Genomic DNA, 27,655 nt, shown 5'->3' with positions numbered 1-27,655 from the left:
GTGGACTGACTGGGCAAAGGTCAACAATAACAAGAACAGGATTCGGTGCCAGCTCTTTGATTCCAAAGCCAGATGCTTAGCCAACGCCTTAAGTTTTCTATGGCTAAATATAAGCAGAAATTATTTTTTACTTAATACTTATTTTCTCATATACTCAACATTTTACTCTTTCTTATGTTAATTACACACTCTGTCAGTGATAACAACACAAGAAGCATTCTTAAGACTCCTTGAAGTTTTAACGTGTACAAAGGACCTTAATTATTTCATTCACTTCTCCCAAGAACTCTCTTTAAGACGTTATGTTCACAATTCACACAAATGGGGGAAATGAGGCTCTGAGAAGGTAAAGAGTACATCTCTTTACATCTCTGCATTTAGAGCCTTAAAGAGGCTGCTGAGGACCTAAGTACTCAATCAACATTTGTTGAACAGATGAATGAGCAGTGACTGACTGAATGAATGAATGAAATAAATGCCTAATACTTGTGAAGAAACTCAACCGGAGGATTTTGAGGTTTGGACTCATCTTTGTAGTACTGGAGTAAGAGTCCTGACTTGGAGGCAGGGCAGGCATCCTGGTGACAATGAGTAAGCCCCTGTGTCTCCAGGGCCTCAAATGTCTATCCATCGAGTAGGAGGTTGGCATTGGTGGGCACCAGGTCGATTGCGTAAAATACTGAAAAGAGCAACCAGAGGTCAGGAAAGACGCTTGCTGTGCGACTAAGTTGTGTGACCCGAGGCAAGTCGTGCTTTCTCTGGCCTCCTTTTCTCATCTCTGAAAGAAGATCGTGGTGAAATCGCTTCTGGGGCTTTTCTTCAAATGTAGGGAGATTTCTAAATTGGGAGTGATGAGACATGAACTTGTGTCCGGATTTGCCACTAAGGTACTATTGATCTGGTGCAAATTCCTTCCCTCTGGGGTAGCGTCATGACTTTCATGGACCCTGGAGGCTTTTTCTTTCTCCCTAAATATATATAATTATACTTTATGACTGCATTGGTATAAAGATGTATATAATCTTTTTATATACATATGAAGGGTGTAAAGGGTAAAGATTTATATAATCTTTATTTACATATTTAAATATATATAATGAAGGGTGGTTTCATTATCATACATGTATTATTATACTAGCTTTTTTCTCCTGATTTAAAAAAGAAACATGAAGCCATTTTTATGGGCCTCTTAAAAGTGCTGTGGACCTCAGGCGTTGTGTCAACTGCAGCTAATGGATGAGTCGGCCTTGGGTCCATCTCGAAGAAGACGGGTCTTCATCTACAGAACAGCATCAGAGGAGGCTTTGAGTGCCTGCTGCCTGCCAATCCAGGGAGCTCGGAGGGATTCAGAGGATTCCCACACGGGTGAGTCCAGTGATGTGACTTTCCCAACCGGCGGAGGCCCACAACAAATTATGTGAAAACACACCCTAGACAGTGTGGGCTGCATTCTGGACACAAAAGCTCCTCTGGGGCGGGCCTGCTGTCACCTCACCCTGGCACACACAGCTAGGGGCGAGCCTTTCGGGGAGTGAGAAGGCAGCCAGAGACGAGAAAGGGATGTGGCCAGACAGGCAGATCCCTGCTTTGCTGGGCTGGGGGCATCTGGAATCACTCTCCAAAGCGGAGGTGGTGGGGGGGCCCGGCAGTGGGACTGGATGTGTGCCAAGTGCGCACCGCGTGCCAGGCACCGTGCTTGGCTCCTTGTGTGGAGCAGGTCAGGTTCCCTTCACCATATCGGAGCACTGTTACCTCCACTTTACAGATGAGAGAACTGACACTCAGACAAGCCCAAGCCAGAGTAATTCGCAAATGACAGAGGTGGGATTCAAACCCAGGCAATGGGTCTCGAGGGTTCACGTTCCTAAGTTCTGAATTAGGCTTGCCAGTCAGGGGAAAACTGACTACATGAGGACAAAGTAGAGTTTTTAATTATAAATAAATAAAGCATAATAGAGTAAGTTCTAGTGGAGGTATAAACCAAAGAGCTCAGTGGAGGGAACACTTGATTCAGACAAGAAGGCTCCGGGAAGTTTTCTTGGATGAATGACATAACTAAGCTTGCATAAGGAATTTGGTGGGAGAGGAGGGGTAGGGGGTGGGAGGCTGGGCAGACCAGCTTTCTAGCAGTCAAGAGCTGTGGTCACTGGAAGGTGACTCTGGAGATGGAGAAGACATCTGCTTTTGATGGCACTGAGGGAGCTCTTAGAGGGAAATGGCATAGCTAGATTGTGCAGGGTGGGGAATGCCAGACGGAGAGATTGGAAGTTTATTCCATAGACAACAGGGACTCTTTGGTGGGTTTTCAGAAACAGAGTCCATCGGGGTAGGGATCATCAGCTAGGGATTTCATGATGCTCTTACTGATAGAGTCACAGAGCTGAAAGAACCAGGACTCCTTTCCCTGGACACCCTGTCCAGTGCCTGTGGGCAATCCCGAGCCCTTCAGCCTTAAAGACTTATAATGAAAGGCATGGGATGTAAGCAAAAATTTTGAAAAGAGGGCTGATATACTTTTCAGATACGAGTTTTCTATTGTTTAACTATCCACTAAAAAATCATAAATTATGACTCAAATCAAAAGAACTCTTTAAAACTCCAGATGGGTAGGTGGTATTTAATTGTTCACTAGGACTTCAGATTTTGAATTTTATTCCACTAGGTGGAGAATGATCTAGCTCAGCTTTGAGCTTGCTCTCTAGCTGACCTTGATCAAATATCATCTACCTTCCCGGGCTTGGTCCTCTCATTTACTCAACTAGGAGAGGGTGGGGAGTTGAATCTCTAAGTTGTTCCCTAACTGTGATCATCTATCACACAAACTCTGGAGGTGCAGTGTTGTATCACCTGTGACTTCATACCCTGAGTACTGAGCCTGGGACCTGAAACAAAGTAGAGCCGATGTATAATCACTGAATGCATGAAATGAACTGAGCTTTTAATTCAAGCTCCTGTGGAATCTTTAGCGGATTTTTAAACAGAAACTTTGAAATAAGTGACCTTTTTTTTTTTAAACAAAAAAGCATAAATACAAGCAGATCAATAACACAGATAGGCTAGAGTTTCCTCTCTAGCTGTAAAAGGTGTTGAGGAACTCAAAGACTCTGGAACAGAGAAAAGACTGAGGGGAGGAGGCCAAGGACCCTGCAAGGTCAAAGGGGAAACCAAATATGAAAGAAGTAAATGCTAGAGAGGATTGGAGAGAAGGGAACCCTCCTCCACTGTTGGTGGGAATGTAAACGGGTGCAGCCACTGTGGAGAACAGTATGGATGTTCCTTAAAAAACCAAAAACAGAGCTACCGTGCGACCCTGAAATCCCACTCCTGGGCAGATACCTGGAGAAAACCATAATCCCAAAAGATCCATGCATCCAAATGTGGATTACAGCACTATTTGCAATAGCCAGGGCATGGAAACAACTTAAATGTCCGTAACAGAGGAGGGGATAAAGATGTGGTGTATATATATACAGCGGAATACTATTCAGCCATAAAAGCAGCAAAATCGTGGCATCTGCAGAGATGTGGATAGAACCCACAGACTGTCAACCAGAGTGAAGTAAGTCAGAAAGAAAAAAACAAATAGTAAACATCGCTTATACGTGGAACCTAGAGAAATGGTACAGATGAACTTACTTGCAGAAACAGAGACACAGATGTAGAGAATGAATTTATGGATACCAAGGGGGAGGGGGAGGGGGATGAACTGGGGGACTGGAACTGACATATAAACACTAGCATGTAGAAAGCGGAAAGTGAAAGTGTTAGTCGCTCAGTCGTGTCCGACTCTTTGCGACCCTGTGGACTGTAGCCCGCCAGGCTCCTCTGTCCATGGGACTCTCCAGGCAAGAATCCTGGAGTGGGTTGCCATGCCCTCTTCCGGGTGACCTTCCTGACCCAGGGCCTACGTATAAAACAGATAACTGCTGAGAACTGTCTACAGCATGGGGAACTCTACCCAGTGGTCTGTGGTGACCTAAGTGGGAAGGGAACCTACTGTTTAAAAAAGAGGGGGTACATGTGTAAGTGACTCACTTTGCTACACAGCAGAAACTAACGCAACTATACTCCCATACATTAAAAACATTCCAAAACCTGAAAAAGCAAGGGGGTGGGAATAGTGTTCTATGAACACCAGATAATTCTGTTTCATCAGACAAGTGCACGTTAGACAACGCTTCTCAACCAGTGAACATGTGGTAATGTTCCTGCAGACATTTTTGATCAACGCAGCTAGGGAAGGGAGGCTGCTTCTGCTTCTTGTGGGCAGAGGCCAGGGATGCTGCTAAACATCCTAGAGTGCCTGGGACAAACTCCCACCGCAGAGACTCACCCTTTCCGATATCTCCACTGTGCTGAGGTTGAGGATCCCTGATATGAGGAACTAGGAAATGTTACGGTAGAAAATAATGCTTGAGGAGAAAGTTGAATGGGATGCTAAGGAATTCTAGCCTGACCGAGAGGATTTGTAGCGGGATGTACGGAACTCTGGGACTAATTCTGTACAGTACTTAACCTTCGGGAAGCCACGTAACTTTCCCATACCCCTCAGCTCTCTCAATCTGGAATACTGGGATTATAAGAGTATCTATTTCAGAGGGTCCTTGTGAAGATTAAAGAGTTAATACACGCAGAGTCCTCAGAACAGCGTCTGGCACATATTATGTGCTAAATATGTTAGCTATTATCCTTACCAGGTGTAGGTAATAGGGAGCTACAGTGGACTCAAGTTTGAAAGAGTAACAAAAGAATCGCTTCGGCTGCTGCTAGTGCTAGAAAAATGATCTAGAGGTGCCTGATCACCGTGTGACTGTTACATCCACTCAATGAATAATCCTCCTTCAATCAGCTTCTGCTTCAGATGACATGGCAAGTGGGATGTGTGTGGGTCTGTGTGGCTGTTCTCAAGCCACTCACGGTCGGGGCTCTGTTTTCCAGATATCCCAAGCCCACATCCAACTGCCTCTTCAGTCCAGGACCCTCACATTTTTAATGAATAAGTGGAAGAAGACAGAGGAAGCCAGATGGAAAGATGGAAAGGCAGGAAGCCTTCCACGAAAGCGGCTGCCAGTGACACACACCGCTCACAGGGATTCCAAGGGCAGAGCTGGGGGCGTGTTCTAGAGGATTGTTTGAGCTACTGATACTGTTCTCTGGGAGCCCTTGTTTGTAAACAGATATTTCTGCTGATGCTGGGCTTTGTAAGGGCGGACAGAGTCTGGGGGGGGGGTGGGGGTGGGTAGCGGAGAGTGTTGAAGAAAAAGGCAGGTTCTGTCCGCGAGCCTTAGACCATGTGTTTATTGTTGAGAATACAAAGACCTCACTGTATTAAATGAAAATGCTTGTTTTACAAGGCGAGTGGGAATATGATAGGTACATGTCGAAAATGTTTCGGAAACTGAAACAACTTCATGCCACGAGGGCTTCCTCCTACATCATGCGTCCAGGCGCACACACGGATCATGAAGGCTCAGAGTCTTTAGACCAGGGCTTGGGGGCAAAAGACAGTTCCAGAAGCTAAGTGACCACCAGCTCCGTTCTCTGCCTGCTCTATGCAGCCATCCCTTTCCCCACCAGCCCTGCCTCTATTTCACATTCTCTATTGGGTTCCCACCACCTGCTGACCCAAGGTAGAAGCCGTTATTGATCTAAAATATTAGAGTTGATAAAGGGGCCTCCATTCACCTAGACCCAGATCCAGAGCACTGCTGGGAATACTTAAAACCATGTCACTAAGCAGGACGAGCACTTGAATTTTTTTTCAAAGTAGTTTTCAGCTTCTGAAGTGAGATTTTCTAACTGTGCTCTAGTAGAAGTGAACGGTTCAGTGGAGGTTTCTCAGGAGATTTTCATCAAGGACTCACAGTGGTGTGAGACAAGAACTGGAGTCTCCTAACTCTTGTCCTTGGAGAAGGCAATGGCACCCCACTCCAGTACTCTTGCCTGCAAATCCCACGGGCGGAGGAGCCTGGAAGGCTGCAGTCCATGGGGTCGCTAGGAGTCGGACACGACTGAGCGACTTCACTTTCACTTTTCACTTTCATGCATTGGAGAAGGAAATGGCAACCCACTCCAGTGTTCTTGCCTTGAGAGTCCCAGGGACGGGGGAGCCTGGTGGGCTGCTGTCTCTGGGGTCACACCGAGTCGGACACGACTGAAGCGCCTTAGCAGCGGCAGCAGCAACTCTTGTCCTAGCTCTAGCATGAGAAAAGTAAAAACTGAAAGTGTTAGTCACTCAGTCGCATCTGACTCTTTTTGGCCCCATGGACTGTAGCCTGCCAGGCTCCTCTGTCCATGGAATTCTCCAGGTAAGAATGCTGGAGTGGGTAGCCATTCCCTTCTCCTGGGGATCTTCCCAATCCAGAGATAGAACCCAGGTCTCCCACATTGCAAGCAGATGCTTTACTATCTGAGTCACCAGGGAAGCAGAGAGGCCGGTAAATAGGCTCCATGGATGGAAGGACAGATTGGTGAGGGCATGGACTGATGGAAGGGTGGAAAGATCAATGTATGGAAGAGGGATGAAGGGAGGGTGGGAAGGAGGGAAGGTGGGTGGATGTTGGGTGATGCTTGGAGATGGAAGAGTAGATGGATATTTGGATTCACAGATTCCTGGGTAAAGTCCACAGTGAATAATTACGATAAGGACCACCTCAGGCCACTTTGGAAGTGAACTTGCCTAGTTTAAAACTCAGAGAACCTCAGAGAACAGAGTCTGAATAAACAAAGTTGTAGATTATATTTCTAAGGAATAAACGAACTTCTCCTCAGAGAGAAAAAAAATCCCCAATTCTATTTACTCCACCAAGGGCACAGATGAAGGAAAGTGCAATTCCTCAGTCTGATATGACAACTCAGCGTCAACATTCTCAGTTTCACAGATCTCCTAGAGTGTTCAGCTTGGAGAGCTGGGACCAGGCTTCAGGAAATGACCTCTTAGGTCTTCTTTTAGGCATTTAAGTCATCATTTGGGGGCCATAGACCCCTTTTAGAAAGTGAAGAAAACTTTCAACCAGAAAAACGTGCACAGTCTCAAATTTTTACAGAAAATGTCTTGAGGACAAGTGTCTTCAAGTCCTCTTGGAGCATAATGCAAGGAACCCCTCTTCCCCCTATTGGTTTAAAATATTAGTGCTATTCAGATATTTTAGTTGCTACTGGTATTAGCAAGGAAATAAGTGGTAATGATGTTCACCAAAATATTAAGTAATAACTAAACAATTAACTAAGCAATGACATCAATAGTTAATTCAAACCATGACAACGGTATACTTGACTCTCTACTCTTGGTTTCATATGATTCATTCTCCACATAGAGGTCAAACTGATCGTTGGAAAACAAACACCAGACCTTGTAACTTCCTTGGTTGAAACTCTGATAACTTTCTAGTTCATCTAGATCCAAATCCACATTCCACAAGCTGGACTACCTTTAGCTTCAGAAACACAGGTCTCCTAATGGCTAGACTGTCTGCTTCTTCAACCTGCTAAATCTTCTTTGTCCTGCCTCACGGTCTATGCGCTGGCTCTTCTGTCTCTTTCTTTCTCTCTCTGGAACTCTATTTATCTTTTCATACGCCTTGTTCCTCCTCACCTGTCATTCAAGCTTCAGCTTGGCCACCTACATCGATGTCCTTCTACTCCAGTCATTCTCCACAGCATCCACTTTCAGTGCTTGCCACTGTATGCTGCTGCTGCTGCTGCTAAGTCGCTTCAGTCGTGTCCGACTCTGTGCGACCCCACAGACAGCAGCCCAGCAGGCTCCCTGCCCCTGGGATTCTCCAGGCAAGAACACTGGAGTGGGTTGCCATTTCCTTCTCCAATGCATGAAAGGGTCACTGTAGAGGCCCTTACAACTGATTCCCTATGTATGGTCTTTCTCTCCTCACAAGAATACTAAGTCCACGAGGGCAGGGACCCGCTCTGTCTCTCAGCGTTGCACCTCTGAGAGTATTGGGCACATACTACATTTTTATTGCCTCTATGGAGATGCATAGAGGGTTTGGGGGAAGCTTTGGTGTGTGGTTTAATCTCCTCCACTCTTGGGACTTCAGATTTCCCAGCTATAAAAGGATAGCTTGGGTCCTACCCAACTAAAATCTCTATGACCAAGTTCAAGTGAGTTGGGCTCAAATCCCAGCAAAATATGACCGGAGAGAACAATGGTCAGGAGAACTGGACTCTTGTCCTTCTCTGTCTCTGAGTTGGAGCAGAACTTGGAATCATTTCCCTGCCTCCTCTGGACATCAGATTCTCTCCACCTGTGAGCTGAAGAGACCAGATCAGATGTGCTGCAAAGTTACAGCATTCATGCGTCCAGAAGTTCATTCCCATATCTGCTGAACCCCAGCAACGTGCCAGCCCTGGGAAGCTGTGCTGAGATGGCAGGCATGCTTCTTGCCCTCACTCTGCGCTCACATCCTCTGGGAGGCCTCCAGGGCGCAGGGGAGGCTTGCAGGGCACATCCTCACTGCTGTAGCTGGTTCTTTAGCAGCTCTCTCCAGGGACAGGATAGGAGAAACTGAGAGAAAGCCAGGGGGAAAAGGACTTAACGCCAATAGAATGATATACTGGCTCAACAGAAAGAAAGGAGGCTTAGTAAGAGGGGAAAGGTGGCAGGAATATATACAGGGATTGGGTCAGCTCAGAGAAACCAGAGCTGTGTCGAATGGCTGTCATTCACAACAAGTTTGCTCTCATTGCCTGGCCCTTCTGAAGGCTCATCATCATTTCTCAAAGCACCTTTCCTTTCAGCCGTCCTCTTTTCTCCCTTATGCGGAGCCATCTCCCGTTCATTTCACAAAGTCGGCTGAGCTCCACCAGCATGGCTGGCGCTGTGTGACAGGTAGGAATAAAGCAGCAATAACGACAGAAATGGTCTCTGCTCAGATGCAGCCTGGACACAAGTGGAGAAAGACAAGTACGAAGGCATCACAACAGCGTGACAAATGCAGTAAGGAGCTGTTGGGTTTGATTCGGGTGGTGATAGACTGAATCGTCCAATCATTTCCTAGTGTCATACTCCTAAAAGCCACTCTAGGTCAATGTCCTTAGCGGAGACAGGAATCAAAAAGTGTTTATTGTTCGACTTTGACTTACAGTTCGACATTTGAAACGTCACGCCCGGTATACATCCTTATGCAGGGCAAGGCGCACATTCCACAGGCACCCCACCTACTTCAAGAATCCCCAACCCTTCAAGGGAAGGGACCTCTTTTAGCCCCCAAAATCCCAGAGTACTTTCTAGCCCCCATAGCCAACACAGATGTGCAGCAACACAGCTTTTCTGCTTCTGAGCTTTTCCAGGACTCTATTAATTGCTTAGTTATAGCAGTTACCATGATGTCATGTAGCTGTTTACCAGTCTGCTTCCGCCACTAGGACTGGGAGTTCCCCAAGGGATGGAACTGTGCCCTGTTCTTTTTAATCTGCATCTCCTAGCTCAATGTGTAAGACACAAAGACGTAAAGGTTGCTCAGTAACTACCAAATAGATGGGTGGATGGATGGATGGAAGGAAGGAAGAAAAGAAGGAAAGCTTACCTCTCTGAATAAACTGCCATTTCCCATTCAACTTTGCAGAATGTCTAGGACAGAGGTTTGGCACGTAAGAAATACTTAAGTTAATAAACCGCTGTATGACATTTCTAATAAGCTCACTAACGTGAACCCATAGATGTATCCAGCATCTAACACTGTAAAGGAAAACAAAGTGGTCTGGTGGAAAAAGCACTGATTTGGGAGTCAAGAGATCCAAGTTCTAGTTTCAATTTTGCTACCGGTTTGTGTGCTTAACCTCACTCAACTCAGTTTAACAAGTTAACTTGCCTAGATCTCAGTTTCTTCATCTAAAAACTGAGCAGATTTTATAAAGCAGACTCTATTGTCTTGGGAAAGGGAAGAACAAGATATCATATTTGTTGCTAGCAGATCAGCTCTAATCAGCCCAGTGGGGTTTTTTGTAAAGGAGTAATCCTGAGAACTCACTACTGGCTCTACAGAGCCTTAATCAGCTCCAATGAGAGCACATCACAAACCAGCCTTGTTACTCCAGAGTCATTCTTCTGCTCAGAACCCCTGGTTCTCACAGCATACCACCTACATCGGGCCCAAACTGGCTCTGAATGTATCAGCTCCCTCGTCAGATGGTGAGAGGGTCACCATCTCTGCCGAGCATGTTCCTGGGGGAACATTTCTCAGGCCCTGATTCCCAAAAGTGAAAGGGGCTCAGTCGTGTCTGATTCTTTGCGACCCCAATGGACAATAGTCCATGGAATTCTCCAGGCCAGAATACTGCAGTGGATAGCCTATCCCTTCTCCAGCAGATCTTCCTAACCGAGGAATCGAATCAGGGTCTCCTGCATTGCACATGGATTCTTTACCAGCTGAGGTATCAGGGAAGTCTGATTCCCAAAAGAGGAATCCAGAAACATGTTTGGCAGAGCGAATCTTTGAAAGTTTATTAGCTCCTGGTAGACTATGTAAAAATGGGAAATGCTCTGGTGGACATCAATGGCCTTTTTGTTCAAAAGTTACTGGCAAATAAAATATATTCTGAACAACAAAGAGATTTCTTAGCCAATCTCTTTAAAGTCTTATAATGTTCATTCCAGTTTTTCTTCCATCTCTCCCTCTATTTCTTCGCTTCTGTTCTGCAGTCTCTGTAGATGGCTGCATTAGCCACTGGGGGTAGCCTCATCCATCCATCCAGCCAGCTAGCCAGCCATCTATTTAGCATTCACATATATTCATCTCTCACGGAACAGTTACGGAACAGTTACTGTATTCCAAGCAATGCGCTAGGCCCTGTGGATAGAGAGAAAATTAAACTGGCCTCAGCTCCAGTTCCACGACCCTTAAGCCGTGAGGCCTTCAGCAAGTCATGTCACTTTCTAAACCAAACTCCGAGGGTCCGGCGTGCAGCCCTCGGCACACGGCCAGCACACAGTCAGTGCTCATTATGAGCTGGAGGCTTTTATTACTGTTATTACCGCTGAGAATGCGTCTCCTCCCTCAAGGGTATATAAACAGCGGATAGAGGATTCCAGACCCCAAGGTCACCCCAAGGGCTCACAAGATCAAGGCCAGCCGATGGGAGGCCCGCCAATCACAAAGGAGGGAAAACCCAGGCAACAGATATGACAGCTGGGACACTCAAGGCCCAAAAAGGACCTGCGAAGGGGGACCAGGGTGGAAACCGGAGAAGACAGCAAAGCTTGGGATATGTGCTGCAGTGCACACACAGAACAAACGCTTCGCAAACGGGCGAAGGACAGAGTGGGAAAGACCAAGGTTAATCCGGGGCTTGGATTAGAAAGGCTGAGATATGAGTTGAGGAGGCGTTGACTACACTGTCCCTCCCCCACTCCGTGTTTGGGAAGGCCAGATTATCTTTTCCCTTCTGACTTCTTTGCTCAAGGGGAAATGGAATTAACCACTGTGTAATGTTTCTGAGTGTGACGCACGGGCCAGGTCATGTGTTTTGGTTACGTAATACAACATGCCTGAGGTCCCCAAGCTCTTTCTCCCAGAATCATTAGAAATGTAGCTGGTTCCTTTATCCACTCATGCATTCATTAAACAAAAAAATCTCTGTATTTCCTTATAAGTGAAGTGCTTGGCCAGGCAGTGGAGAAGCTGAGAGGACCCCTAATTTGCACAGGATAAAACGTGATAAAGAATCCCAGGTGTTTTGATAAATGTGTGCAGAGGGTATAGAGACAGATGGATAAGAGAGGTGGGAAACAAGCCGTATTTGGGGAAGAGTCAGAAAGGGTTTCCTAGAAGAGGAACATTGAGCAGAAGCCTCTAGAGGCTTAAGTGCTCTGCAACACCCTGCCTGCAACATTTCTCTGTGGGGATAGAAAGGTACGTCAAGGATCTAGGGGATATAGGAGGTATGTCAAGCAAAGAAAATGATGGGGAAAAGCCTAGGGCATGTATCTGGGGGACTGTAAATAACTGCAGTGCTATTGAAGGGCCTCTAGCTAGAAGCAGTAGAGGCAGATTAGCATTGTAGCAAGATTTGACTGCGGAAAGCTGAAGGACAGGTTGAAGGAGGTGTTGGAGTTGAGGCTTAGAGAAGTGGGCACTTACAATACTAAGGAAAGAGTCAAAGCAAGAGATGAAGAAAGCCTAAGCTAAGAAAGGGGAAGGCTGGCTATAAACATGTTAAAAAGGCAGGACAGACAGGATAAATATGGTGGTAACATATTTAGGGCAGGCGACACTAGATGAGGACAGAAGGAATTTTGGAAAAAAGAGGATTCAGCTTTGGACACGTTGAGTTTGAAATGCAGGCTGACATTTTCAACAGACAGCTGGGTCTGTGAGTCCAGAGTCCAGCAGAATCTGGAGATAAGTGATGCTCCTCAGCAGAGAGATGGTACTTTGATAGGGAAGGATGCAGAGGGAGGAGGGAAGCAGACCCAGCCCTGGCCTAAGACTCGGAGATAGAGCACCTTACCCTGAATGGTCACTGGTTTGGACAAGTCACTGTTTCCGCCACCCCTGGGTTCCCATCCTGGGAATGAATGGCTCTGATGCTGACTCTCACACACCTTGGTTCTCGGCACTTATGGGAATGTTTCTTCACTCAGGGATCTGTAACAAGTTATATGCTCCCCCCACCCACATACTTGGGCCTCCCAGGTGACTCAGTGGTAAAGAAGCTACACCCAATGCAGGTTCAGAAGATCCCCTGGGGAAGGAAATGGCAACCCACTCCAGTATTCTTACCTGGGAAATCCCATGAACAGGAGCCCGGCGGGCTACAGGCCATGGGGTCACAGAAAGAGCTGGACATGACTGAACGACCAAACAACGACCCAGGCACTTAGATCCCAAGCTGCGACCCCGCACCTCCTAGAGCTTCTGTCTCTGTTTCCTCCAAGTGGACTGGAACCTGGGACTGTCTCAGGTTTTCCAAAACTGAAATGGCCATCTCTCCTGCTCTTCCACGGTCCCTGGGTTTGTGACAAGTGATACTGGAAAACATTCTCTTTCTCTTGTTGGAAGAAAAACCTTGGTATGGCAGTGCTGGGGATTCCCAGACGGAAAATAGACTAGCAGATGGCTACAGACTCTAGCGCTCTAGTATTTTAATCATGAAGTGATGTGATTAAAATGATAAGCATGACTAAAAGGCCAGTGGGCTACGCCAGCGACCAGTAACTTGTCTGGAATGGCTTTCGTACAATAAGAAATTATGAAACTTGAGTATTCTAGCCATAAGCCAAGATGTGATCACTGAAAAGGTCACTTGGCGAGTTTTTTTTTTTTTTAAATACTTATGGCAGCTATTATTAGCAATATTATTAATGCGATGGCTTCCAGCTCTTGGGAAGCACCAATATTCCCGACATAATGTCTTCAGTCAGTCTTTGACGGAAATTCTACCCACTGGTACTCTGCTTGTGGATAGGAGGCTTTTTGAGGAGACATTAAAACATATACGTCCATGAAAGAGCCACACTCTAAGTTGGGGTCGGTCGATGATACCTGAGCAAGAAGGGGCGCCATGTCCTTTTTCGAGGATGAGTGTAGCTGGGAAAGAGAAGCGGCGGTGTGGGCACTTAGTCCCCGAGGGGCACAAGCGCCACCTAGTGGAGGAAGCCTCACTCAAAAAGGAAGAGTGTGGGAACTCCTGCCAACACTGCAGTTTAGTCTCAGGACAGGCCTGATGAGGGTCACCGGGCCCCCAGGGCACCTCTGCTGGACGGGCCTCCGGGGCAAAGACAGACAAAGATGAGCTCCTCCTTGCCCCCACCGTTCGGATGAGGAAAATGGGCCCCAAGAAGGAAAGTGCGTTATCACACAGCAAGCTGAGGACGGCACTGGTCTGGACCTGACCCCACCCTCCACCCCCCTGCCCTTAGTCCCTTGTGCTTCCTTCTCCGAGCCCCATAGCCTCCTCCAGCCGGCGCCGCTCTGCTCTGAAGCCTCTGGTCCAGAGAGACTTCTCAGCACTGCCTCCCTCCTCTTCCTGCCACCCCAGCCCCACACAGCTCCCTTTTCCTATTTTGTCGGTTCGTAAACATTCACCCGACACGATGAGGTGAATTTCCTTACTCATCTGTCTTCTGCCTGCTCTTGCTTCTCACTTCCCACCCCGGACTCCAGAATAGAAACTCCCTGAGGTCAGAGATATCTTCTTTGCTCCTTGCTTTGTACTGACAGCCTAAAACTGCGCCTGGCCTGCAGAAGAAACCCATGGAACACTTGTTGGCTACTTGGGCAGGGAGGGACATATCTTACTCCGTTCCTTGTTTTTGATCTGCTTTTCTCAGAGTCTCTGCAATGAGCCCATACTGCTTCTGTGATAGGAAATGAGAAAGTGTTTATTCTGTTTGTCCTTCATTTTAGTTTTTGTTTGATGTGAAGATGACAGGAACAAGCCTTTCCTGAGTGGGGAGGGAGGGAAAGGCAATTCCTAGCTCTGCCAAAGGAGATAAACATGTCTAATTTATAGGGTTATTGAGAGAATTAGAAATAGCATGTAGCAAGGGCCGGACACACATAAAACCCACATGAGTTAACGTTTACTGGGTGCTTCCCCGTGGTCTAGATTCCATTACTAAGCATTTTCCACATGGAGGCCCAGTTAATCTTCAAAACAACCCTACGAAGTAGGAGCCAGTATTATCCGCATTTCACAGAGGGGAAAAGTGACGCTTGGTGATATTAAGTAACTTGCCCTAGGTCACACAACTGGCAGGTGGGAGAATCAGCCAATCACACTCAGGCAACCTGCCTCGAGTTCTACCATCAATCATTACAAAATACGTCCTCAGTAAACATATGCTCCTTCCTCCCATTTCCTGAGGGTGTCAGCTCTTTCTTAGATTAGTCAACTATAGTTTATCCTCCTCCTCCATCCCCACTGGGCTCTAGAAGGTTCTAGAAGGCTTCCAGGGCAATGGGAGACGCAGAGAAAGAAGGAGCCAAAAAAAAACCAAAGAAACGGGTAGATGGAAACGTGAATGAGTGTGTGTGTGTGCGCGTGCGCGCGTGCCTGTGTGTGAATGGTGGCAGTGTGTTTTGGGTTGTCACAATGATTAGGAGATTCTAGGGGATCCTTATGCACAAAACCAAGGCTGTAAAATGCTTCCCAATGCTGGGGATGGTTCCATACAGCAAGGAATGCCCTCACGGACATTTCTAATTGCTCTGCAAGGCTCCACCTGCCCCTCCCATCTCTTGTCTTCCTTGCAAGCTCTCCAGGACAGCCAATCACCTGGGTTCACAGGTGTACAGGAAGAAGGGCCGAGGGAGCTCCCGGTGTCTGCACCCTGACTTTCAGTTACTCTCTGTGTGACCTTGGGAGAGTCCCTAACCCGCTCCAAGTTGCTGAAATGCAGTTGGAAGCCTGTCAGCTCACAGATCACGCAGGGATCTAAGACTTCAGCTCCTCCTGTGGCTCTCCAACTCTTTTAAACTTTTCATGCCGGGACTCTTCAATCAGGCACAGGAGGACAGACAAAACCTGTACTGAAGCCCGTTGTTTCCTGTCACCTGGCTTCAGCGGCCATCAGCCTGCCAATCTTTCATCTACCCCCTCTTCCCCCCAACATCCTAATTTTTTTTTTCCCCTGGAACACTTTAAACAAACAAAATAGACATAACGTCATTTTACCCATAAATACTTCAGTACGCATTTCTAACAGAATAGATCTTTAACAAAGATAACAAAGGTAACGATGTCAGTCGGTGTCCATTTGCATTCTGTCACTGAGAAACTCGCACAGTCCTTCAAAGGAAATCCTGTAGAAGCACACAGTTCAGGCAGTATAGGCGAAGGGACGGTGCCGGAAGCAGAATGCTTCGCTTCCCTTCGCCTCTTCCCTGCTGCTGCTGCTGCTAAGTCGCTTCAGTCGTGTCCGACTCTGTGTGACCCCACGGACAGCAGCCCACCAGGCTCCTCTGTCCCTGGGATTCTCCAGGCAAGAACACTGGAGTAGGTTGCCATTTCCTTCTCCATCACTTCTGCCCCTTAGGGCATTCCTAAGATTGTGGGGAACAGTGTAAAAGCCCCTGTTTCATTGCTACCCACCTCCGCCACCCCCCCACCCCCCCCCCCCACCCCCGCCACCTACGCACGCTGAGAACATTGAAGCAGAGAGGAGCAGTTAAGTTGTCTGGGTCACAAAGCAAGTGAGGCAGACCTGTTAATTCCAACATCAAAGAACTCCAGTGAGGTCACACACAGGAAAAGGTTTGCTAACTCGATCACTGTGTATTGTTCCAGTGTGAAGAATGACGATAAAGGTGCCTTTTCAGGAACGTGAATCTTACAAAGCACTCACATCTCTCACTTTCTGGATCCTCCAACCAGTGTGGACCTATGGTCTAGATTCTGATCTCAGCTGAGAGCTTCTCGTGCCATTGTCTCACCTGGTTCTCGTGACAACCTGTGAGATGGGGGTGTTGACTGTAACCACACCTGCAACTCTCTCCCCAGAGGCTCCAGGTCACACAGCTCAGAGGAGGCCAAGCTGGGACTTGAGTCCAGAGTTCCTGGCTCTCAGTTCCAGGTTTTCAAAGGAGCTAAAGGGCCAAGACCCACAAGTCAGGTCTGACTTGAGCGTTTCCAGTAAGTGCACTAAGGCATGAAGCAGAGTCCTCAGCGCAGCAAGAAAAAAGGATAAAAAGAGACACTGAGGGAAAGGAAATTAAATTCCAGAGATGGGGCAGCAGGTGAGGGGAGAAGCAGGCACTTACTGAATTCTTAAACCCTGGACCAGCCATAGGTAGATGAGGCTCAGGCTGCTTGTATATGGGGTCTTCTCTCTCATCTAAGACACCCTGCAGCCAGCACTGGTTTCAGAGTGATCGTAAGGTGAGGGGATTTGGGATGATAGGAACACTTGCCTTCTTTCAGGAAGGACTAGCCCTGGGCAAAGTGGGGAATGCCTTCCAGCTGGGATTCCTTCCCTCCTTTCCACCTCTTATTCCTCAGAAAAAAAATACACCTCACTGCTCAAGCATGGTGAGAGATCCATTTGAGCTCAGATGTGTGGCACTCCATGTATTATCCCCTTTTAGGAGTGTTTGCTCTTTAAAGGAGGTGCCAGAAGGTGAGAATGTGGCTTCACATACAGGACCAGATTTGAAAAAATGGAATGTCATCGTGCGTGTGTGTGTACACACACACACATACACACACACACCCTGCCCCTAGGAACCACAGTGGAATTGGGAATGGAAAGGGGATCCCTTCTGATGGTAACTCAGAACTGGAACAGATGAACTTCTTTAAAAGCTCTGCCACCGACCAGCTGGGTGAGCAGGAAGCCCTACTCCTTGCCCCTGACTGAGGCCTCAGCTTCTCCACCTGCAGAGCAGGGAGGCATCAAGCAGCATCAGCGGTTCTTCCTGCTGGTAGCCCTTCTACATCTCCTGAGAAGGTTTCGGAAAACACTGCTGCCCAGGCCAGGGCCAGACCCTCGACCTCTGAATCCCTGGGAGGCAGCTGGGCAGCAGGAGGTTTTAAAAGCTGGTGATTTTCAGTGCTACGAGATGGGAGCAACTCAACCAAACCGTCTCCCAGGCCACCTTGAGAGGGGCAGCTTATGGATACAGTTCAGTTCTCAGCGCCCATGTGATGCTGGTCCTCAGTCTCCCTGTTTCTCCATGGGCTGCTGGACCCAGTCCATGCCTGGCTGGCCATGCAGAACCCACGTTCCCGAGCCCTGCACCTCTTAGCCTCCAGTTTGCCCTCCTCGGTGTAGTGGGGCGAGGGTGATGCAGCCTCCAGTCACCCGATCTGTCCACGTAAAGTGCTGACTGGGACAACGTGAAAGTCAGGGGAGTGTCTGGGGAAGGAGCGAGAGGCATGTGACCACAGAGCTGTGACCGGGATGCGCTGTGGCCACTGTTCCTGAGGGTGTATTCTCCCCCTGGGTGCTAACTGGCTTTACTACTCATTGGTCCTGTGCTGGTGGCCCTCCTCTGGCCCTGATCACCAAGGAGTCATCCAAGTAGGTCAAAGAAGAGGAAATCAAAGTGCAAGCAAGGGATCTGAGGGGGCCCAACTGTTTGTTCCCCAAGACACACTGTGTACTCTAGACAGACTCCCCAGCCACTCCAGCGGGGAAGCCCAAACAAGGCATAAACGGGCTGAAGGCAAGGTGGCGACCCAGTATGAGCTGGTTCTGTGCCAGGTACTTTCTGCCTACTTATTTCCCTGCATTATCCTGACACCATTATGCCCCTTTTACAGAGAGGAAGCCAAAGGGACAGAAAGACAAAGTGACCTGACTCAAACCACACAGGAAGTCATCGGCAATAGAAATTCCAAGCCCCGTCGGTCTGATAGATAGTTTGATGGGAAAAGAAAAAAGAAACACGCAGATATGCGAGTCACGTCCAGAGTTCCAAGGAGATTTAGATTCACATTTTATCCCATTTCATCTGCAGGAATACAGTTAGCACACAGAGGGGCAGAAAAGAGTTGTCTGCAGCAGGTCTAAAGAAGGAAAGGGGGTCATTCCTTCTTTCTCCCAAAGGACTGCTGAAGAAGAAGTGGACACTTGCAGTTTGAGCTCATACCTGGGCTCTGTCCACTTTGGACTAAGTAGCTTCCACCCTCTGAGACTTTGTTTTCTCATTTGGAAAACAGAGGTGACAGTGCCCACCTTGCAGGGTGACTGTGAGGGTGAAACTGGCAGACACAAGGCAAGCACCTAGCTCCGTGCCTGGCACCTGGGAGGCACCCAGGAAGAGTCACTTTCCTTCCTGCCACTGAGTGTCCTCAGTCCATAAACCAAGGCTTTTGGGGGGTTGAGTGGATTGTGGGAAGTGTGGGCTGCAGAAGGGAGGAAATAAAAGTCTCTTCTCGGTAGCCTGTCCACTCAATAGTCCAACATTTAGAACAAAGGCAAGAAGCATGGCAGGAGGAGGTGCTGGAGGGGATTCAGGTAAATCCTTTCCTTCTTGTGAGCAGGGATTCTGGGTCACTAGGGATGGGGGCGGGAGGAGGTAGCCGTACTTGTGGGCTCCACATTTCACTTACCTAGCAGGTCAGAGAAACTTTAACAAGATTAACTGCTGCCCAGGGCCTCTGCTCCTTGGAGCAAATTGAGTCTTGTTTTCTTTTTCTTCCCCTTCTTTCTCTTTCTGTCAAACTGGAGAGGTATGGTGGGGGAGGGCAGGTAGGGATGAGGGGCAGGGGTCTGGATCCTGCCTGGTACGCTATAAAGGCAAAAGGATGTGTCAATAAGCCTTCCTCACCCCCAGACTTGAAAGGGAACCCCAGTTACCATGCCCCAAGGGCCTGGGTGGTGGGTCTGTGAGGGGTGGGAGGTGACGGTGTTTCTGGACAGGTTTTCTCAGCAGGATAGTGGGTAAGGCCTGGGAGTGGACATGACCAGGCTCAGATCCTAGTTCCTGCCCCTCCCCTGGCTGCGTCTGTCTCCCTGTTTGGCCTAAGAGACAAGATCTGGCCTGGGGGACCTCCGAGGACCCTTTCCACAACAGCCTTAAAGGACTCTTCAACCCTCAGACCATCCACCGTGGGTGGGCCATTCAGAGACTCTTGCACACAGGAACTTTCTAACTTTAGCCCTGCTTTTGCCTGCATAAGCCTTTTCATCTTTATTAATACTCACACACATATATATGTGGGCTTCCCTGGTGGATCAGACGATAAAGAATCTGCCTGCACCATGAGAGACCCAGGTTCAATCCCTGGGTTGGGAAGATCCCCTGGAGGAGGGCATGGCAACCCACTCTGGTACTCTTGCCTGGGAAATCCCAAGGACAGAGGAGCCTGGAGGGCTACAGTCCATGGGGTTGCAAAGAGTTGGACACAACTGAGCAACTGACACACACACACATGTACAGATATGTGTGTGTATATGTGTGTATATATGTATATATATATCCCCCCCCCCCGCCCCCCACCCCACACCGCCACTTCCCTTTTGGAAAAAATAAAAGGCATGTTTTCTGAGCTTCAGAAGCAAATTGCTCCTTCACTCTTCTCTGCCTCTCTGAGCGCCTGTCTGAACTGGTGTCAGTGAAGTTTGAACCGGGGTAGAAATAGCATCCCAGGCGGATCTGGGAGCGTGGCCCGCCTCCCAGCAGCGGCAAGGCCTGCCTCTGCCAGACGACAGACCCGCTTAACAGCACCATAAAATTAGACCTTTACGAAACCCAATTGAATCCTGCAGCAAAGAGTGATGTAAGGCAGCCTGGCCTGACAGCGAGGCAGCAACCCTCTGCCTGAAATAGCAGTGAGGTCCCTGCTGGGAGATGCCTGCTCTCTCAAGATAGGTGACCCGGGATTCCTAGGAAAGTGGCGACGCCCCGCCAGAGAGCGCCAGCAAAGGTCAGGTGGCCAACCGGGCACCCGAGGTCGCTGCGGGAGGACGTGGCTTGGCACCCTTGTCCAAATTGCCCACCTCAGCCGGCCCTGCCTCTCCCAGTCTGAACTGACACGGAGGAAGGAGCTGCAAAAGTGCTTCTGTAAAGAACCTCTGTTTGTTTGTGTTTTAATTCAAGGAGAAGCAGGTTCTTTTCAGTCCCACAGCCTGTACCGTGTGGAGGATATGCAGAATGAGTCTTTTCTGGCTCAAGGCCAGGTGTTTACACACCGTCAAATCTGGCTCAGACTCAACTAGGGGAGGGGAAAAAAAAAATCCACCAGAATCCTCGGGAGAAAAGCTCTGAGCTTTCTGGGGCTACACACCAGCAGTGACTTTTTTCTTTCTCTCTCGTTTTGAGAGGAATGTTATTTCCACACATAAAATGGACCAGGCATTTTATACAAGCAATAATAACCTAACGTCCCCCATCCAATTAAAGTATTTTACTGCACAATCTTTGTGTGAGAGAGTGAATGAGTGCTCAAGAGAGTGTGTGTGTGTCAAGAGGGGGCTCCTTGTCTGAATTGCAGACATTTATAAAGCAGACTCCTGTGGAATCTCAGGTGTTATATGTATGCATTTGCTTGTTTTGAAAAAATGCATTTACTACCTTTTCATTGATGATACCTCTATAACCCTGGGCTCTCCACTCTGGAGGAGGTTTCCAAACCCCTGAACCACAGGTATAGACTTGGGAAAAATCAGATCTACTCATTAAAAAAAAAAAAAAAAAAAAAAATCTCCAAGTAGCAGGCTCTGCGTTTTTCCTGTGTTCCGAAAGAGAAGTAAACACACCACAGCCCTGAATTATAAGCATCAGCATTACTATTATGAGTACCGTCTCTTCTCTACTCTACATTATAACCCCCTCTGGCTGACTGGAGCTTGGGGGCTAAAACTGAATGAGCTCAGTTTCCCTCTACTTCCTGAGACGCAAAAAAAAAAAAAGAAAGAAAAAGAAAAAAATAGCATGTGATGACGTCAGGCATGGGGGAAAGTCACTTTGTAGCTCTCGGCTTGGGATTTGGTAGCGGGAGAGCGGAGCTCTGCGGGTATGTGCTTACTTAGTACGGCAGCAGAGTTTGGGTCCCCGAAATGGGCTTGATGTAAATAGGACAGAGTTAGCAACATTTGAGGTCCACGCCACGACAGAAAGAAGCCGGACTGCTCAGAGAACTCAGAGCTCTCTCCCTTCTAAGAAAGTGTGTGTAAGGGGGTGGGATCGCAAAACGCCTCCAACACGTTTCCTGGCTGCAGCGACGGGGGAACCCCTACTCTCACTCTGAGCCGTCCGAGGACCAGGCAAGATTGTTTGTGCAGGGAGGGAATCTCCCAGCCAGAAGAGGCAAAACTTTCCTCCTCTCCTCCAGCGCCGCCCCCTCCCTTTCCGCCCCCCAGTTTTATTAAAGACATTGCCACAGATTCATTAAGAGGGGGGAAAATGGATGCTGGAGGATTTCTAAGATTTGCAACCCTCGCCAAGTGTCCGGTTTCACTGTGGGTTTTGCTATGGAAAGGGGAGGGTGTGAGGAGAGGAACCTAAATTCATTACGGGCTTGTAAAAGTCCCAAATGAGAAAAGCGCCCCGTTTCGCAGCCTAGTCCCGGGAAGACTGGCTGGGTGTGCATGCGGAAAGTCTCACCCCAGCTCCGAATGACAGGCAAGGGGCTTGGAAAGAGAGAACACGGGACGGCAGTGTGTGTGCGTGTCTGTGGGTGTCTGAGGGTAGGGGGTTAATTCTAGAGGCAGGCATCAAGTACAGAGCAACTTTGGGGCACTTCAAGTACTTTTAAGTCCTGAGGATCACAACAACCTTGTAGGCTTTCAGGGTAACTGGCCTAAGTAAAGCGGGGGTGGGCAGGGGTCATCTCCATTAAAAAGCCAAAGAAATCAATGGTCCCTAGCTTCTATTCACATGCATCCCAGCTGGGTCATCCTGTCCACCATCCCGAACAGAAACAGTCCACCTGAACATCCAAAACACGATTCATGTGCACAAGGCTCCCCAAGACCAGCCCTCACCAACTGCGTTCCGGGGTGGCCGGGAGCGCTCCCTGCGTTCTTCCCGAGGGGCTAGGCAGAGACACCTTCCGAGCGCGCCCATTCCGCAGATGGGGCAAAGTGAGGCTCGCGGCTCGTCCTGGAGCCTCTGAGCCACCAGCTGAGCGGCGGCTCCTGCACAGACACACCCTCCAGCCCCCCGACCATCCCGCCACCCGCTCCCAGGCACCCGCGCACCCCTGGGGCCGCGGGGCCGGTGCAGCGCCCACCCGGGCGCCCTCGCCTACCTGTGATCACCGCCGGAGAGCTCTGGCCCCCCTCTGCTCGCAGCCACAGTTGCAGCGTGAACGCGTCCCGGGGCAGCTCGAGGTCGGCTCGCAGGCGCAGCTGCTCGCCTCGCCCGCTGAAATAGAGCGCCCGGCTCGGCGGGCTCGGCTCCTCCGCGGCGCCCCTTGCCTCCCGCTGCTGCCGCCGCCGGGGGACGCGCACGGCTTCCCAGGCACCGCCCGGCGGCGGCGGCGGCGGCGGCGGCGGCGAGGCGCGGCGGCCGCGGGCCGCCCGGGTGGCGCAGGTGGCCGGGCCGGCGGCGGGGCGCGGGGGGCGGCCGGCCCGCGGGTCTCTCCGGGCCCGGCGGGGGCGCTCGGCCAGCCCGCAGCCCAGCGCGGCGCTCAGCAGCCCCAGGCGCAGCACCCAACTCCAGAGCCGCATGTCCGACGGTCCCCCCCGCCCCCCCTTCGCCCCTGCACCGCCGCCCGGAGCTGCCAGCTTTAGGAGCCTCGGCGCCTCGACTTTCTTCGCTTCTTCACCCTTCTTGGGCGAGCCCCCCCTTCCACTTGCTTTTTTCTTTTCTTTCTCGCTTTCCTCCTCAAGGTGTGTGCTCCACTCCCCCCACCTTTGAAAAAATACAGCCCAACTCCTCCTGGTTGGCAATTAATTTCTCTCTCCGCTCCTTTATCTGCCTTATTCCCCCCTCTAACAGCTGGTTGCCTTCCTCCTTGTTTTATTTCATTTTATTTTATATGATTTCTCGCTCTTAAAAAAAAAAAAAGCTCCTCTAAGACACTGATCCGCTGAATTCCCTCCCCCCCAAAAGATGCTCTAATTTATTTATTTTTTGCGTCCTTTATAACACAAGCCACAGCCCCCTTCTCCCCCCCCACCCCAGTCCCCCTCCCCTCCCTCCTTCTTCACAAAATGAAAGGAAAGAGGGGGGAAAAATCCCTCAGAAGATGAGTAAACAAGCGTATGCTAATCTGCTCCCGAGCGCTCCACCTCCCCAATTGAATGAGTCCTAGTTAAAACTGCGGGGATCATGACTAATCAATCAGTTTGGAGAGGCCGAGCTACCCAGCCGTCCTCCACCTTCCCGTTTGCCTCCTTCTCTCTGCTTCTCCACCCCCTCCTTTTTTTTTTTTTTTAAGAAGACAATCTTAAAGTAACAATTTAATGAAATTCTGTACACACCCCCTTATGGTCCTCCCAGCTCTCCTCATTCCTGCTCAAAACACACATTCCTGTTTTTGTTTTGTTTTGCTTGCTTTTTTTTTTTTCGCCTCCTTCACTGCCCCCTCCCACCTTTTAATTTTTTTTCCTCCTGGAGGGGAGAAAAATCTCTCTTCTCTCAGGATCCCCTTTGCACTTTGCTGGTCAACCTCATCCTTCTCTATAGCACATAAAGAGTCTTGAAACTTGAGTCTCAGATTTTTTTTTTTTTTTTTTTTGGGTAATGCTCTTTCTCTCTCTTTCATTCTCCTTTCTCACCCTCACTCTCTTCTCTCCCTCCTTCCACTCCGTATCTCTCTCTCTCCCTCTTTCCCTTCTTCTTTCCCTTCTCTTGCCTTCCCTCTCCTTTTCCCTCTTGGAATCTCCTTAAAGTTATGCAGTGGTGAAGGTCTCCCCCTCTTTCCAGAGCCGCGGTGCTGCTGGCTTCAGCTAGTCCAAATGTTGTCCCAAAGTCCTCAAGGAATCACCAGAAGCAACTAGAAAAGGCATTTGCTTTCCCGAAGCTGTAGACTCAGCATAACTAGGTCTCTAAATACTCCTGAATACTTTTAAATTTGTTAGAAATTATTTGTTTTATATAAAAAATAAGATAAACACCTATTATTTTGCCTTTTTTTTTCCATCTAAGAAATTCAGGTCCTTCTGACACTGTTAAAGTCACAGGTAAGGATCTGGCCATTTGCTGCTTTGTAGATCTGTTTCGAACTGGGACATATATGTAATTTTTTTTCTTTTTTTTTTCCCCCTCTTTGTAGAACTCAAAAGCTCCCCCTTATGGCAAAACAGTTGTTGTTTTTTTTTCCCCCTTCCAAGTGTTAAGTAAGTTAAAATGAGTTAGCAGTGGTAGATTACAAATTATTAGTTACTGGGTTGTTCAAATAGAACAGTGATAAAAATATGCTGTGTGAGGCTTGCATGTGGATAGTGAGCTGGAAGCCTGCGGGGGGGATTAACTTGACTTTCCTCCCGTGTCTCCTCTCCTCAGGGCTACCGTGGATCCTGCCTAAGAGCTGGGGTCATTCCTGGTTGCTTCGGGAGGGTGAACACTAGTGGAGAGTATGTGCTGGTTGAAGTATGCGGATTTGTAGGATGAGCAAATGACTCAGACATCCCCCATAAAAGCCGGCATGTGGTGTGCAGGGATTATGGCACCGTTCTGAAAACGGGAGATCCCAGATTCAGATCTTCTTGCTTTGGGAAGAACTTGTCATATAGTCTTAGGCTCAGAATGGATGAAATCAGCTTCTCCAGTTATAAAATGGAAATGGCATTATATCATAAATGTATTTCCAGAAACAATGCCATGGAGAAGGAATTTGCCCAGGCAAACCTTTCACTTTCTGCACCTCCAAGTCAAGTATAAAACTCATGAAGTTGGCATTTAATAATGATACTAATAAGACCTATGTTGAACTCCATATATTATATCCTACAGAATCCCTCTTTTCTCACTCGAAATTGGAACCTGACTACTAATTCATTTCGATTATTGCTACTAGGCATTTGGAAACTGTATTCCTTCCAAGGGCTTCTAAGTCATTGCATACAATAGTTTTGAATATTCCTAGACTTTTGGGACTTTGTCAGCTCTCCCACCAAAGCTCAAAATGTGGGACTTATAGTTCTAAGTCTCACCCACCCCAACACGTATCAGTGCCATGCCCTGAGCCAGGCGCTTTGCTAACCCGGCACTTCTGAGCCTTTAAAATGGGATATGTATTTCACAAATGTGCTTTGAGGTTAAAAGATGCTTTCGGGTATATAATATTTTGTAAGCTATAAAGATGCTATATAAACCCATTTATTCTACTGATATTGTCAAGGACCAAGTACTTTTTGGGTTCTTAAAGATAAGCAAACATCTGGGAGGCCAAGTCACCATTCCTGTCCTGTGACAGGCATGAGGGGAAGGGATAAAGAGATCTGAGTCTCATAGCTCTTTGAGCTTCTGGAACTTAGCCCCTAAATGTGTTTAAAAGACTTTTCATTGGTCTTTTCATGGAACATACATTTATTATTCTATCCCACCTGTCTTCAAGCCACACATACTTTTATGGATGTATATATCTATGTACACATGTATGTGTTTGTTTTTAACTGAGTGATTAGAACTGGATGAATTCTAACCCTTGGTTCATGACCCACCCTTATCATTGGCCTATGCATGCCATTCTTATTTAGTTATATGTAACAAATAATATGTCAAATACTACCATCCCTCTTTTACTCCATCCCTTGATTACTCATGGATTTGGCCCGTCTCCTTTTAACATTTATGGTCAAAGAGCAATCATCTGAGAGTTAGGAGACTTGAGTTCTGACTCTGTGTCACCTCTTTGACCTAAGTTTGCTCCTATGTAAAATTACAAGGCAGGAGATTCCTAAGATCACTTCCAAATCTGAAGTGTAATGGAGTCCCCATATTTTTGGAACATGGCAGTAACTCCCATCTAAATACCCCATATTTGGTCAATTCCCCCCTACCCTCGAAATAGTCCTTTGTTTCTGAGGATTTTCATTCTAAAAACTACTTTGATAGAACAAAAAGACCTGTTCCTCCACTCTTAGGATATACTCCTTTAATATTTTATTTGGTAATAATTAGAAGCAGGGTATTTTACCAGGGAGTTGTAAGGTGCATACTCAATAAATGTAAGGTGTTATTAGAATTGTTGCTGTTGTTTAGTTGTTAAGTAGTGTCCAAATCTGTGTGACCCCATGGACTGCACCATGCCAGGTTCCCCAGCCTTTCACTGTTTCCCGGAGTTTGCTCACACTCATTGACTCGACGTTTAGAGTTGTCCTTTAGCAAAGGTAGGATGTGAATCCAGTTTCTTGCCCAAAGCTTACATTCTAGTAAACCTCACTTGGGCAGCCAGTAAGCTTCAATATCTGTTTACTGGAAGTCAGGAGGGCAGCCTGTGAGAGGTGTGCTGAAGTTTGGGAAGGGCTTGAAGGTGTGTGTCTGGTTCAGAGGACTCATCTCAGAGTCACACCCTCATGGGTTCCTGCGGCCTTCACCAAGTCACTTCATTTCTCTGATCTCAGTGACCTTATCATGGAGCTGTCCTGAGGATGCTGTGCTATCTGATGCAGTGTGGAAGCTCAATCAACCAGCTCCGTCTTCCTTTCTGGGAATCTACATTTTATGGCTCTCTGAGCTTTGGTCGTCTTCCATCTACACACTGAGCTCTGCCTCCTTACTCCACACCAGAAAGGTTATTCTTATCTCAGAATTCCAAAGCAAGCACTGCCTGCCTGGTAGAATCCACAACTTCGTAAGATAGGATCCTGCTTTGTTCCTGGGGTCCTATTTATGCGTTTTGTTGGTGTGTTTGTTGACAAGACTGGAACCCATCTAGGCCAGGCTCTTCAAGGGCCAGTTCTGTCCCCATGCCCTTCCCTCCCAGCCGGAAGGGCTCCCTCCTCTGGGCTCTCATGAAACTTCCTCTGAATTTCTCTGGGTATTTTCCCAAAGCCAACCATCAGGCTTAATTATATATCTGCTTGTCCCTGCTTTTCATGTGGGACAGAGTCTGTTGCCTTCATATTTGTGTCTGCCCTAATGCCTGGTTCAACACTTTGCATAAAATTATAGCTGCTCATTCAGAACATATGTGTGTGTGTGTGTGTGTACAGGCTTCCCAGGTGGTGTCAGTGATAAAGAATCTGCCTATCAATTCAGAAGACATAAGAAATGTGAGTTTGATCCCTGGGTTGAAAAGATCACCTGGAGAAGGAAATAGCAAACCACTCCAGTATTCTTGCCTGGAAAATTCCATGGAC

General features: G+C 48.1%; 1 protein-coding gene across 1 annotated transcript in view; it reads right to left on the bottom strand.

The window, feature by feature from the left end:
- Nucleotides 1-23,074, bottom strand: part of PAPPA (pappalysin 1) — a 254,703-nt gene extending 231,629 nt beyond the window's left edge. The window contains exon 1 of the mRNA XM_068974426.1: nt 22,654-23,074. Within this exon, the coding sequence (XP_068830527.1) occupies nt 22,654-23,074 (421 nt within the window). The remainder of the gene's footprint in view (nt 1-22,653) is intronic.
- Nucleotides 23,075-27,655: the final 4,581 nt, after the last annotated feature.

Source organism: Capricornis sumatraensis, chromosome 6 (genome assembly GCF_032405125.1).
Source record: "Capricornis sumatraensis isolate serow.1 chromosome 6, serow.2, whole genome shotgun sequence".
Classification (NCBI taxonomy): domain Eukaryota; kingdom Metazoa; phylum Chordata; class Mammalia; order Artiodactyla; family Bovidae; genus Capricornis; species Capricornis sumatraensis.
The sequence above is the reverse complement of the archived record's forward strand: the minus strand, read 5'-3'. Positions and strand labels throughout refer to the sequence as shown.